The sequence below is a fragment of the Belonocnema kinseyi genome, chromosome 3 (assembly GCF_010883055.1).
Source record: "Belonocnema kinseyi isolate 2016_QV_RU_SX_M_011 chromosome 3, B_treatae_v1, whole genome shotgun sequence".
NCBI lineage: Eukaryota > Metazoa > Arthropoda > Insecta > Hymenoptera > Cynipidae > Belonocnema > Belonocnema kinseyi.
The window spans coordinates 12,822,767-12,837,630 of NC_046659.1; the positions used below are offsets into that span (position 1 = coordinate 12,822,767).

The 14,864-nt window shown below is 34.6% G+C and overlaps 1 protein-coding gene across 5 annotated transcripts in view; it reads right to left on the reverse strand.

Annotated features, from left to right (window-relative positions):
* LOC117170366 (glycerol kinase-like) overlaps positions 1-14,864 on the reverse strand; it is a 331,719-nt gene that overhangs the window by 162,252 nt on the left and 154,603 nt on the right. For 4 of the 5 annotated variants that reach the window (XM_033357121.1, XM_033357117.1, XM_033357120.1 and 1 more), the window contains one exon: positions 1,713-1,823. The exons of the other annotated variant lie outside the window; for it this stretch is intronic. In XM_033357121.1, the coding sequence (XP_033213012.1) occupies positions 1,713-1,823 (111 nt within the window). The remainder of the gene's footprint in view (positions 1-1,712; positions 1,824-14,864) is intronic. 5 annotated transcript variants of the gene reach the window in all.

Sequence of the window (14,864 nt, forward strand, 5' to 3'; positions counted from 1 at the left end):
ACTTGAAAAGCGATTGACCAAGTGTATAGAGCTCCAAGGAGATTATGTTGAAAAATAAAAAAAAATTTACCCAAAAAAAAATTGTTTTTATACTTCATTCTACGGACTTATTGAACTACCCTCGTACCACGATTGTATAGAAAAGTCTATTTGAGAGCATAAAGAAGACAAAAAGTTATTCACATTCAACATAATTTAATACAAACCAATTTAAATTAAAAATTGGATTTCAGGAGTGAAGCTCAGGTCGGAGATTAAAGGAATAATGCTACCAACGAAAAACAAAATTCTGGAGTTTCTGGCGAAAATAAGAAAAATGGATTGTCTTCTCGTCATCGAGTGACTAGCTATGAATGAACCAAGCTGTTACATCCGGTTTTCTCGAATGTGACGATGCTCTCCTAAAAATTGGCCAAAGGAATTTTGAGATAGGTTAATGTACAATGCATTTTTAGATTCTTTCCGAGATCTATATGGGCGTTTCCACGGAAGGTGTCATTTTTCTGTCACAGTAATATTATAGGCAATCCTACACTCAAAATACAAGTTATATCGCATAAAAATGTGCAGGCAGACTCCCTGAAATAGGAACAAGAGCTTACTGTCATAAAAGAATCTCTTATAAAAAGATATAAAATATAATAGTTAGATAAAATCCCAAAAATATACCTATGTAATATTTGTCACCAGCTACAAATTGAATGCGTTACATGCTCATATCTTTTCTGCGTAATGTTTAAACATTCTGAGTAAAATAAAGCTAGTTCAGTGAAGCATAGGCTACTGAAATTTCATGGATTTGACATTATGTTTCGTTTTAGAACTCAGAATGGAAATCTCATAGTCGTGTGACCGCTTTTACAATTCAAATGTCAGCGACTCCATCATCCTACTTTACTCTAAAAATACTTGAAGCACACTTTCATATTCTCGCGGAAATTAAGCGGTATGTTGGGTGAAGAATTCCACCACGGATAAAGTTAATATGACAGTGCGCGAAAAAGTTATAGCTAATTTCAAACTAAAATGTCCACTCCAAAATTTCAACGAAAATGTTTACTCCAGCGCCAGCAGCTGTGCAAATCGCATGTGCATTTCGTAAAGATCAAAGTCAAAATACTTATATGAACGGATTTTTATCAAAAATTACATGTCACCAAAAAAATTTTGTTCTACAAGAAAGTTCCATTTTATTAAAAAGGAATAACAATTTTCTATCAGAAAATCCTACTAGAGCAACAATTACAGATTTACTAGAGAAAATTAGAGCATCGTCGAGCATGCCCTAAAAATTTAGTTTATAATCGCGCTAAAAATACATTTTTAACATGTTTTACAGGCATAGAAACGTGGTAGCTTCATTTTACTGGAAGAGCGAATGAAGAGCCTGTCCAACACAGGAACTCCAATTCGAATTTTTCAGATATAGGAATATTTTTTATTATGAAAAGCAAATAAAAAACAATCGATTGGTGTAAAAAACTAAAATTCTATTTTTTCCACATAAACCCATGTCTTCGGGGGCGGTCACGTATATTAAATCCAATAAATCTAGAGTTTTCGTGTGAGAATATTTAAAAAACGAAAGAATAATGCGGAAATACCTCTATCTAGACTGAAATTAAAAAATGATACAAATAAAATATGGCAAAAACATCCATATATTTTGCAGACGAAAGGTAAAGAGTTCAATTTAACTTTTTTTTTCTTACCGCTGTTCCTGTATTATATAGAAGAAAACAACCAGTTCCATATGTGCTTTTTGTTTGGCCAAGTTCAAAGCACATTTGACCAACTAAGGCTGACTGCTGGTCACCCAAACACTAAAATAAAACAACTTTTAATTATTCACCAATTTAATGCTGAAAAAAAATTTTTTTCTTGGAGTGTAATACATGAAAGTCCTAATTTTCTACTATCCCTACATAAAATTGCAGGTTGAAATCGGATAGACATGCTCAAAAGGCATCCCGGAGTGCGGTCAGAAATTCTAAATTGAATCTTGTTACGGCGCCCCATAGTGGTCGGTAAATCTAAAAAGCTGACCAAAATATGATGTTATCTGAATTCCATAATTTTTTGTATACTTACGTTTGGAGGTCGAATATTACAATAATGGCTTCAGATTTCTGAAATTTTAAATAGCGGATCTAATATGGCGGAAAAATTAAGGGAAATCCTTCAATATTTTTGTAACTCGGTATACTTTCATTTTCGACGTCGCTGATTACGATAATTCATTCAGATTTTCGAAATTCAAAATGGAGGATCCAACATGGATCAAGATTCGTCAATTTAGATGGATTATTCACTATAATGGATTGCTTTCCGAGGCATTAATTTGATTTTCTACCAATTTCGTCGCAGTCCTTACGATTTCGACTCACCACTGTTAACATCACTTTCATCAGTCATTAATCTCACGATTCAAGTCGGACAATTGAACTTCTATTCCACCAAGCAATTCTAACGTTTCTTGAGAAAATGGATTTAGTTTTCTTTAAGGAAGTTTAAGTAAACTAGCAATTTTCGGGTCTGATGTTGTCAAGAGCCTGTTATAACCATCTTCCATACTTTTTGAACGATTACATTTCCGTGCAAAATGCTCGCGAAACTTCTTTATGTACTTGTTACCTCATTTCTGAGCTTCTTCTGACATTTGTTTGATTGTAAGCCATAAGGACCCAATGACCTTATGCCCATGCATTTGAATTTTATGGACATACCTTGCCATCTTGAACCATGGCTATAAGTCAACAAATATTCTCGTAGTTTCAGTAGCACAGTTTTAAAACTTTTTTACATCAATTTCGAAACCACTGAAAATAACTTGAAGTATTGCGTGGAAACGCCTAATTAAATCTTCTTTAACTTCAGTAATTTCAGAAGAAATCTTTGCATTTTCGAAAAAACGTCCGGAAGTATTACCATAATTAAAACTCGCTTAATTCTGTTTTGGTCGACCAACCAACAACCCTAACTGTTTGTAGGATTTTTCGTGTATCTACTTTTTTCACTTTTTCAGCATTTTTTTGTTTGTCAAGATTTGATTTATAACCTGAATGATACGTGCAAAAAAAAACTCAAAAAATCTAATCCATGCAGAAAGAGGAGAAAGACGAAATTGCACATTCTTTTCATTAATAGTTTTTTTAGCATTTCAACAACATCATTAAATTCTCAGGATGTGGCATCAGAAAGATAACAGCGCATTGCTGGTGCTGTGCTAGTTACATAATGAATATTTCCTAACAACCATAGTAAACTGAAGCTTGTAGTAATTCACGAAAATTTTGATGCCATTAACTACTGTTACGAAAGTCAAAAAAATTTCTTTCCTATTCTTAATTATTATCGATTTGAGCAATCATTGAGTCATGTGTTTCTGTCATAAATAGAATTGAAATTGGAGAGAACTGGAGAGGATTACGAGGATTTTTCCCATGCATATCCCATGCATGTCAGTGAATTTAAGTTTGTATCTACACTGACCGGATGTACCGTCACAACCCTGTTTAAAAATAAAAGTAAACTCTTTCAAATTATCTGCAGCGAGCCTCTCAATGATTTCTGATCACGTGGATAAAATTCTTTGGGTCGCATGGTCTAAAAGTGTTCGTAAAGTAAACGAAACTTTTGTTTCCGTCACAGTTATTGCAGATTTGTACAGCTAAAAATTTCTTTCGACTCAGGAACCCAATCATAAGACGGATAATGACAACAAATTTTTTGTAAACTTCGCGCATCACTTTGTACTGCTGTCTTCGAGCATTCCTATATTTAGAGGGTTTTGTTAGTGTACAGTTGGTAATATATTCAAACAAATTTGCAGCATCTAGTTATCTTGTGGCTGGAAGAGTCATCTGGGTTGCATAAGAAAGTCCTTCGCAAGTGTTTTGAGCCCGGAGATGTTCAGTTTCTCTGCGATTTGTGCTTTTGCTGCCGACAGAAAAATAAGACGAAGGACGATCTGGGCTAGTATTTTCTTGAAACTCCGAAAAATTTCCATGAGCATCGATAGGGGTTACGAATTTTTTCAGACAATCTTTATTATTTGGTATAAAAGTATTTTTTCTAAAAGTTTGTTTGTTTATGTATTGTGGTTCCTGAAAAGAAAATTGTCAGACTTTTAATTGGTATCTTTATAATAAATTCAGCAATATTCATGATGAGTTGATAAGCCTTATAATTTTTTTTAACGAATATTTAAAAAATGAACATGTTCATTAAATTGGTTTAAAACATGATAGAATTTATCAACTAATCATGAATGTTTCTGAATTTACTATCAAGATCACAATTCAAAAGTCTCACATCTAAATAAATTCTGTGCATTTGTTTTGAAAAATCATAAAATTAGCAACTAATGCAAAATGTTGGACTGACATTGAAAAAAAATTTATGCCGAAAAATGACTAAATGATGCATTTGTTTTAAAAACTGACGAGGCTAATCAACAAATTATGACATAGAAAAAAATAATTTGGTCTCTCGACAAATGCCTGATCAATACATTTTGACCTTCTCATCAGATAAGGTATTAGATTTGTGTGAAATTTGACCCCCCAGTTTTTGCCTAATGTCCACGTTTTGAGATCCTCTGAATCCGAAAAACAGGTTTTTATGAATGTGTCGGTCTGTCAGTATGTATGTCCGTTCGTGGATGGTTTTTTTTTGTTAGCGCGATAATTTTCGAAAGAATTGACTGATTGGATGTTCCTTTCGTAAACTCTTTTAGTAACTTAAGATGAAGGTCAAGTTCGTTAGCCAGCCATTTTGGATAAAAATTCAAAAAGTGAGCACATTTTGAATATTTTTGAGATCACTTTTTCAAAATTCAAAAATTGTCTGCACGGATATTCATAGTATTCGAAAAGGCAGACAATTTACCCTAATGACTTTTTTTTGATAAAAGCAATATTTACTAGAGTTATATCATTTACAGAATTCTTAAAAACACAGTAAATGAACATTTTAAGCCAAATAACGCACGATATGAAAAACAGACCCGAGAAGAAAAATATTTCTTTTTGAATACCCTACAAGATTATCATAACAAATATTTTAATTTTCTTGAAAAATCAAAAATTCAAACTTGAACAGCACAACAAAATAATAGAAAATCAAAAATTACATTTTGCGGTTAAACTATGCAAAATAGATGAAAAGGTGTGTGAACAAGAATTGTGTCTAGCTAATAATATTTCTAAGAGAGTTATCGAGCCTGATTTTTGAATTAGGTTTTCAATTTTTTAATGAATAAACAAATATGACGAAAAAAATTGCCATTTTTTCTATTTGACGTTCCCGGTGCTCGTCAATAACAGAAAAATGGTTGAAATCGCTTTAGCTGCATAAAGTAACATTAGTTAAGGATATTCCAATATTAGATGATTTACAAAAAAATTTTGTTAACAAATTATTTTTTGAACACGTTTTTTCTACTATTGTCCATAAATATATGTTTTTTCAAGTTATAGGGTGACAAAAAATAAGTGTATCAAACTTTTATGCACGATTTGTAAAACACGAGAACTTGGTGCCCGTTGTTTTAATTTTTTATTATTCTACGTGTATGGCGGCCACAATTTAGGGTTTTAAAAAAGAACAAAGGATCCCGCACAAAATACCAACAAAAAAGCGTACAATCGTTTAGAACCAAACTTTTCACATTGATAAAACAATAAAAAATACGGAACCCGCGTCTTTTCATTTCTACGGAAGCCGTTTCCTAGAGGTAGAAACCACCGCCAACAAGCCGCAAGCATGCTAACCCACCTGACTCTGGGAACAATAAGTTTAGTTGCATATTTTTCTTGGAATAATAAAGTTCCATACACCCTCGAAAACCCCTGAGATAATATTTTGAAGAAACAATATCGTACCGCCAGCAATAGAAAATGCGTTGTATAAATCTGAACACCTCAGGGTTAATAGGTTAAAACATTAAAATAAAAAATTTCAAATTACAATATTTTGGTGAAAAATAAAGATATCCTAATAAATACAAGTAAGTTTGAAAGGGGAAGATTAGTACTTTCAAATTCCATATTAGCTTTGGTGGTAGATATTTTTCTTGTTCGGTTACATAACCTCAAAAACAGCTAAGAAACGCGTTTTTTGCACTTTTAGTAGCTCGCGAGACGGGTATTAATTGTGAGTCGGTGCGCCTCATAGCAAAAAAAGAACTTGGACTCAAACCTTACATGATTCAAAAAGGCCAGTTGCTAACAGATGAAAACAGACTTGTACGGCTTCAAAGATTTCGCTTACTTCTACGTCGGGCCGCAGGTCTGGGCTGGGAAAGAACTGTCTTCTCAAATGAGAAGCCCTTTATTGTTGAGCAAGTGCACAACCGACAAAACAATAGGAATTCGTCTACAAAAGCTCCTGGAGCATCATCCATAATTGAACATCGACAGAATCTTATATCCATTATGGTATGGGGTGGAATATGCGCCAGTGGCAAGGCACCCCTGATTTTTGTCGAGAAAGGAGTCTAAATAAACCAAGATGTATATTGCACAGACCCCTTAGAGGCTGTAGTTTTTTATTGGGCCCAGCAGCACTTTTGGAATGAAGAATGGATGTTATAACAGGACTCAGCGCCAGCTCACAGAGCAAAAAAGACCCAAGATTGGTGTAAGGCTCATTTTCCGAATTTCATCACATCTCAAGAATGGCCACCATAATCAACGGGTCTTCATTCCTTGGACTATAGTAAATGGTCAATTCTAGAGGCAAGGATCGAGAGTGGAATCGAATAACAGTAGAGGAGCTGCGGTCCGTGACAGAGAATTTCGTTAAGCGATTGAGATTGTGTATTCGTGCTAAGGGTGGTCACTTTGAAAATAGTTAATCATAGAATTACTTGAGCAATAAGTTATTACTTTCTACAGTTTGTTTTTCATTTGCATTCATTATACGTTTCTTAGGTAAAAAATGTTTTATACACTTATTTTTTGTCACCCTGTATATTGTAAGAAATTCGAGTGGAAACAATATTATGTTTTTAAAAATTCTCTGATGATTATAATTGTTTATATTATAAACAAAGTTAATGTACAAATGCAGTAATCAGGCATTTTTCGACAAAAAAATTCGTCGTTTTCAATGTAAATTTTGTTTAATTAGGAAATTTGTATAATTATAATTATGGAAAATCGTAGAAAACATTTTTTCAACAAATAATCTGTTTTTCAAAAATTTTGTTGTTCAATATATAATATTGGAACATCTTTAGCTAATGGTACTCTATGAAACTAGGCAATTTCAACCATTTTTCTATTATTAACGAGCACCGGGAACGTTAAATAGATCAAATAACTAGTTTTTCGTCATATTTTTTTATTTGTAAAAAATTGAAAACCTAATTAAAAAATCAGAATCGACAACTCTCTTAGAAATCTTAACAGCTTTTTATCAAATTTTTTTGGTTCAAATTGCTCAATATTTGTAGGCTGTACGTTATTTTTAACCAAAAACATAATTTATTTCCCACTTTGGGGCGGAAATGTGAAAATGAGATCATATGAACTCCCATCTAACACAACGCTGCCGAAGGTTCGATGAACCTCTCGTGGGTCACTTAGGTAGGGACTTAATTTAGAAGTTAAAAAAAGGTAAGGCTGATGTGTAGACCGTATGTGCTACGTTTAAATCGTAAAAATAAAATTGGAAATGAGCAACAGGGTGGCACAAAAACACTTTTTTGAGGGCAACGATCCCCCCATTCCATTACAAATCCGAAAAAAGAAATTCCCTAATTTTTTATTTTTTTATGTTTTTTATTTTAGCAGATGCCGGTTTTGACTTGAAGTTTCCCATGTATAATAATTTTTTAGGGTTTGAAAAAATGTGACAGGAAAGTATTAGAGCCTGTAGAGAATTATCCAACGAAGAATTTCATGCATCAGACATATGGGTTTGACATCCCTATACACCCCCACGATTACCTGAAAACTACCCTTAAAATAAAAAATGTTAATTCTTCATAAAATCGACCTTTTGAGCGCTGTATTCTGGTCTTTTTTTACTTGAAATTATTATTATTTGTCTTATGCAATATTTATTATCATTGGTTAATTAATTTGTAAGTATTAAACAAATGGAATTTGTTTAAATAATTTTTTCTGAAAATTTGGTTTTTTCGCTTAAAATTCGCTTAAAATTTCGCTATTGGTCTAGTGGAATCGTTTTCATTAGTTCATTAATTTTTAATTATTTAAACAAATGGAATTTGTGTGGGTCTAGTAGAATATTTATCAGTACTAATTAATTACTGATTAATAATTAATTTAATAATAATATATATGATGAGCATCGGGGTCTCAGTTGATTAGAAACTCGGACTTCACCTCAGAGGCCCGGGGTTCGATTCCTGAGCCGGTACCTCTGGAGATTTTTTTATGTACCTTTACCAATCCAGTCAGTCAATGGTGGGGTGACAACCAGGCTTTGTTCAATATGTCAGGGCAGACTGCTCTCAGCAGATCACTTGATTGCATTATAAAAATGCGTCCCTGACTTATAATATATATCGGGACAGCCCCGTGCAAAATAATCAAATAAAAATCCAACTCGAACCAAAAATGCCTTCGACATGTTTGGCAGTAACCATCTTAAGCCTGTGGCAACGTTTTCAATCTAATAATCTATATAAATAAATAGATAAACTACAAGCAAGCGTTTCCTTCCATGCCGCATGACTATTTGCTGAAGTGTTAAAACTTTAAAAAATCTGCCCACGCAATATTCACTTTCTAAGTCATGCGATGAGGCTTTCGGGGACAAAAATCAAGTATTTTGATCATGAACAACCAAGAATAACTAGATCAATATGCTTTACGACGGGTATATTTTAAGAAGTCCCATCTTCTTTACATGCACGACCTGAAGCTGTACTATAGTTCAGCCCAGAAACTGCAGCCTAACGAATGCCTTCACTACGAGATACAGATTGATTATAAAGAGTTTTCTCAACTCGGCAAACAAAATCAGGGCAATCAACACATGTCAGCCCTGTCCTCACGTACTCCATCGGGCTCAGAAAATGGTCTAACACCGACCTTGAAAAGTTAAGCAGAATTGTTTTCGTAGAAATGACGGAGCATCGAATGCACCACAAAAATTCAGCGATTGAAAGAGTAGTTCTATCACGTCATATAGGGGGTAGGAATTTCTTGGATGTCAAAAAACTGTGTGAGCCACAATTTATACAGTCGCGAGACTATTTAAACAGCAAAAGAAATGTTGCGCTTTACAGTAACATCTATGAAGCGGATCTTGACTACACGCCCTTAAAGTTGTCCTCAGATGGGAATGGGGGAGCCATTCATGGCGAATACCCCGAAACGTTAGATCAAAATGAAGTGGATAGTGAGGCATCTAATATATGGTTAGGAAAGGGTGTTCTGTGTCCAAAGACGCGAAGATTGGCCATTGCGATACAAGACAAGGTTGTCAGCACCAGGAATTATCGCAAACACGTGTTACATCAAGACATGGTTGACCGGTACCGATTTTGTGGAGTACCAACGAATCCATCGAGCACATTATTGATGGGTGTCGCGTAATGGCTCAGAGAGAATATAGGCACAGACATAATGCTGTAGCGGGCATCATACATCTACAACTTACGTTAAACCTAGGACTCTTCAAAGAATCGATGCCTTTCTATAGATACATTCCAATGCCCATTTTAGAAAGCGAAGATTACATCTTATATTGGGATGTTACTATCCAAACTGATTATTACATCTCGGCCAATCGACTTGACATCGTGATGCGAGAAAAAAAAGGTGGAAGAGTCTACATCATCGACATTGTTTATCCGCTTGACCGAGATTTACAGAAAACCTATGCAAACAAGATCCACAAGTATAACGAGTTAAGGCATGAAGTAAAGACCATATGGAGGAATGTGAATCATGCATCCATTCATCCCATTGTGATTTTGGCTACAGGCAATGTGCACACAAGATGCACTGAACATCTTGAACATTTAGGAGTCAGTAGGGTATTCGCTGCAGCTCAGAAGGCGGTTTTATTAAACACCTGTTGCTTTGTAAGAAACTGTCTTGACCATCAGGAAGTGGACGACTATGAACCCGTGGAGTATCAGATAGCAGCTCTAAGAAAGCATCCAGAGGTAACTGTTGTCACCTTCAACGGTTGTGGCCGCTCGTAATTTTATACCTACAACATCATGGCAGGAGGTTCCAAGCATCGTATTAAATTAGTTTAATTAACTTTTAGCATTCTAATCTCATCAGTCACTTAACTTAGTCCGTGGCTACGATGTATAACCGGGTTCACCCGAGTAAAAGTTAAATAAAATAATAACAATAATAAAAATTAATTTATCAGTAATATTTAAGTCATATTTTTTAATAAAAAATTATTTAAATAAACTCCATTTGTTTAAACAATTGAACGTTAATGAATTAATGTTAATGAATATTCCACTAGACTAATAGTAATAAATTTTAGGGAGAAACGAATTTTCAAAGAAAAAATTATTTAAACACATTCCATTTGTTTAAATAATTGAAACTTAATTACCTAATGATAATAAATATTCCACTAGACTAATATTATTAATTCGAAGTAAAAAAATACGAAAATACAGTGTTCAAAAGATCGATTTCATGAAGAATTGACATTTTTTGTTTTAAGGGTATACGGAACGTTAACAAAAATTTAATTGACTACAGATCAATTAAAAGTAATATTTGAATAGAAACAGCCAATCAGAACTTGGCGAATGCAGCAAAAAATTACATACAAGCTCGAGATTACGGCTCCAGGGCCCTCTCCTGTCCCTATATGGCATATTGTTTTTTCTAGGATGACTATACTATTGTGTCAAGATCGTTCTATGGTGCTCCTTGTGCGTGCAGTTAATTTGGAAACATTTGGTCTAGGCTTTATTTGGTAAAACAAAATAAACTCAGTACATCGTCATGTTTATGACCTCTCATAGCAATAATATATGTATACCGAGATATCCCATTTATATTCAAGGTTCTCCCAGGGATAACCTATTGGATATTCCGCAAGGCGGAAATTGGGATATCCTCAGGATATCAAGGATATCTATGGGATATTTGTGGGAGAATCAAATATCCGAAGTAGGTTCTTAAATTGTTTATAAATCTTGCTTGGGACATTTGAATATCCCAGAAACGTCATATGAATATCATGGATATCCTTGGGATATTCCAATTTCCGTTTTACGCAATGTCCGACTGGTCATACCTGGGGTGATACCGGGAACAACCTAGGAGATAAATGGGATCAAATGGGATATCCCGGTATATCCTACTGCTGTGAGGGACGTTACACTTATTAATAGGATCGCACCTTAACACTCCACGCTCCCAAAATCTCCAGATGCTGTGCCTTAGTATTTTTAGCATGAGTTACAACATACGTGTATATTAAAAATTTGTATCTCTATGTGTTTATAAGAGATTCTACCCTCAATCTGGAATTAGTGAAGTTTGTAAAGCTTTTTTTCTCTTTTGACTTTGTGAGTTACGTCCATTGGATTTTGGGAGAATATTGCAGGGAGCCGCCTTTCTCAGGCACAATAGTGTACACTTAGGCATTGGTAGTGTCGGTCTCACATTACCTTTTGTGAGTATATTGGATTGCAGTGCCTTTACACATTATCACGTCTAAGCGCTCACAGTTACCCTACCGCGAGAATTTACAAGTGTAGTTTTTTTGTACAAAAACAAAATAAATATTTCAGGAGAAGAAATAAACTAGATGTAGGCTAGTTTAAAGCGGTTAGCCGATTTTGGCAAGTTTTTTTCATCCGATGAATACAGTAAAGCACTTAACGTGCCTCGCATTGACCTTGAGATAGCCTTTGTACAAAGAAAAAAATTAAACATTCAGCATACATTTTTATGCGCCTCAAAAGACAACACGTATGTTTCCTGTGACGCGAAGTGGCATCAGGAGACAAATTCTGCAAATGGTCCCTCATATTGTGAACCCATGCGGGAGCTATAAGGATGTATGACAAAGGCGAAAGGAATTGTTTAGAGAAAATGATGGACTCATCATACTACTGGGGTCTTGCCGATGTCTTTCTTTAACGTAGATCTCATTCTATAAAGTTCAGCTGAGAGAGTTTTAACCCACATATTATTGCAACAGGAAAGTGCTGCTTGGAGTTGCCGGTAGAGTTTTTTTACGAGACGGTTAGCTTATGGATAGGCCCTTGTTCTCAAGTGCTTCGACTTGAGAAGTTAATGTAGATTTATCACATGCTGTTGCATTCAAGTAGTTGACAAGCTTCAAGAAATGGCAGTTCTTTATAATTGGTTTATGTTGCTGCATGGTCATGCATTAGGACGCTCCATGAGATGGTTCCAAAGGATCCACATACTTTTATGGTATGTGCTTTTATGTAAAAACCTGGAAGCCGCATTAAAAAGGTTGAAATTATTTTTGAAAAAGTAGAGTATACTACTGACGGATAGTATCGAACCACACGCCGGGTGATCTACTAAAAATTAGCTTTGACTTTGAAAGGTCATATTGCGGTACATAATATAAATAAAAATTTTCTTGAACATCCTTAGGAAATGTTATTAAATTCTAACTTAAATGAGCCTCCATTTATGTAATTTGGTCTTATGAATATTTAATTAGCACGAAAAAATACGAAAATAAAATTTTTATATTTAGGGACTTTTGGAGGCAAGAGCTAGGAAAATTAACTTATTAATTTGATATTTTACGATAATATCCGCCAGTAGTATAGGTCGAATAGCTTTCACACTTAGAGAATCCATAGTAGTAGTATATCTACAGGAACTGATAATAATGATGAAGATCATCGATAGAGAATCGCCGCCAACAAAAAAAAAAATCAGGGGCTGAAGTTAGAAGCAAGTGCCCTCACTTAAGGGTTTCATAGGAACGGGAACGGTAGAGAATTATTTTTGTTTGCAAATTTTTAATTTCGTATATTGGTTTTAAGTTAAATTTGTGAATTTTTTTTTAAAGTTGACCCTAGGAGTTCATTAAGAGATTTCTTCCGTTTTCAGAAAATGTGATCCTGTATGATGGTGTGGAGCCGAGTTTGAGTCAATTTTGAAAAGGCCTAAATTGGTCTAAATAAATCAAAAGGCTTAAATTGTTCAGTTTTTGCATAGCATCGCTATGGTGAGCCTTTAACTACGGTTTCTCATTATTTTTACTCGCATTAGCCACTTTAAATGCATCTTTATGCAAAAAATGAATTCGTTAAACATAATTGTTTTTACTCTAGGAGTGCTAACTCCTAACTCGCAGTAATTTTCCTCGCATTAGACATGCAAAAAATATCTCCATGCAAAAAATATATCGGAAGACCTAATAGTTTTTGTTCTAGGCGTGGTAACGAGCAGAGAGCCTTTATACAGACTGCATAAGGTTTCCTACGAAACCCTAAAAGATGCGAATATCTTTTCCTAAAGAACGGTAGTAATCGTACATGTATTGCATACCTCAGCCAATTCTTGGTAAGATTTGAATCGAACCTTTTCAAATCAGTACAAAATCATTAGAGGAAACTTTTGCGCATACACATTGTCCGGTTTTAAGAAATTGGACACATCAGATTCAGAAAAAATAAAAAATGTATAATTTTTAGTAGTTAAATCGATCTATGATGAAAATCCAATGCCATTTTCCAAGAAATTTATAATCATCAGCTATTTTTGACTAAACATGCGTGCGAGGCGAGGCGCAGCGAGGAAGGTTAGGCCAGCAGGCCGAAAAATAAACGCTTATCTATGTATCTATTTATTTATCTATCTATCAATATATTTATGTAAAAAAGTTCTTTTTTAATCATTTAATAACAACTGTAGAATACACAATTCTACTGATTATATCAAAGATTTAAATATGCTTTTATCAAAAAAGGCTCAAGATAATTTTGAGGAAATTTTGATTAACCAATCATTTTTTTAAATCTTGCACTTTTAGTTTAAAATATAATATTTTTTTAGTAATTCAGACGACCTGCAGCTTATGCTACTAAATCGATTTGTAAAAAATGACTATATTCTACCAATACAAATCTAGGTCCCTCATCTCTCCAAGTGGTGCTCTCTAAGGATTAACCGAATATTTCTCTAGCTACTCTTGAGAAGAAAATGAGTTATTTTCCAAATCAAAAACAAAACACCCAGGAGTAGCCGGCAACGACCGCTTTGGAAAAAGCATCTTCTCTCACGATCTTACGCGTAGCAAAATCAAGGGCCGAGAGTTCGTTTTTCGTCCATTGAACCACCCTAAACAAGTAGTGTTAGAACAGGGACGGCAAGCATGTTAGTCGCAAAAGAACCTTGTTAAACACCGACAGATTTGAACAACAAATCTTTCAAACAAGATGCTTGTGTCTGCTTCGGAGAGACTGATGTTGCGTCCTGAATGCAGCTTTGAGGCACGCCCAGGTCTAATAACACTTATATCCACAAGCTGCGGGTCCTCGGGAACTTGAATAATCTTTCCTTTTTTCAGATTAATTTTGGCACACTTGTCCGATCCAAAGTCCATACAAACCTTTCCTGTATACACCTTGATGATATTGAAATTCTGGGTACAGCTTACATCATTGCAAATGTTTTCCTAAAAATTGTCCAGAAACACGAAATGATTGGCAAAAAAGCATTCTTTTACTACACAGCCGCGAATCAGGCAGAGGGTCTTATTTTCGCATGTCAGGATGGTGTCATTTCCACCTTAGTATACCGTGCCTACATTTTCCATCCAGAAGTTCCCAGCGATAGTTGTAGAGCGTGTCATGCACACGTTGAGTACCTAAAACAAATATTACTCGGGTATTTCACTCACGC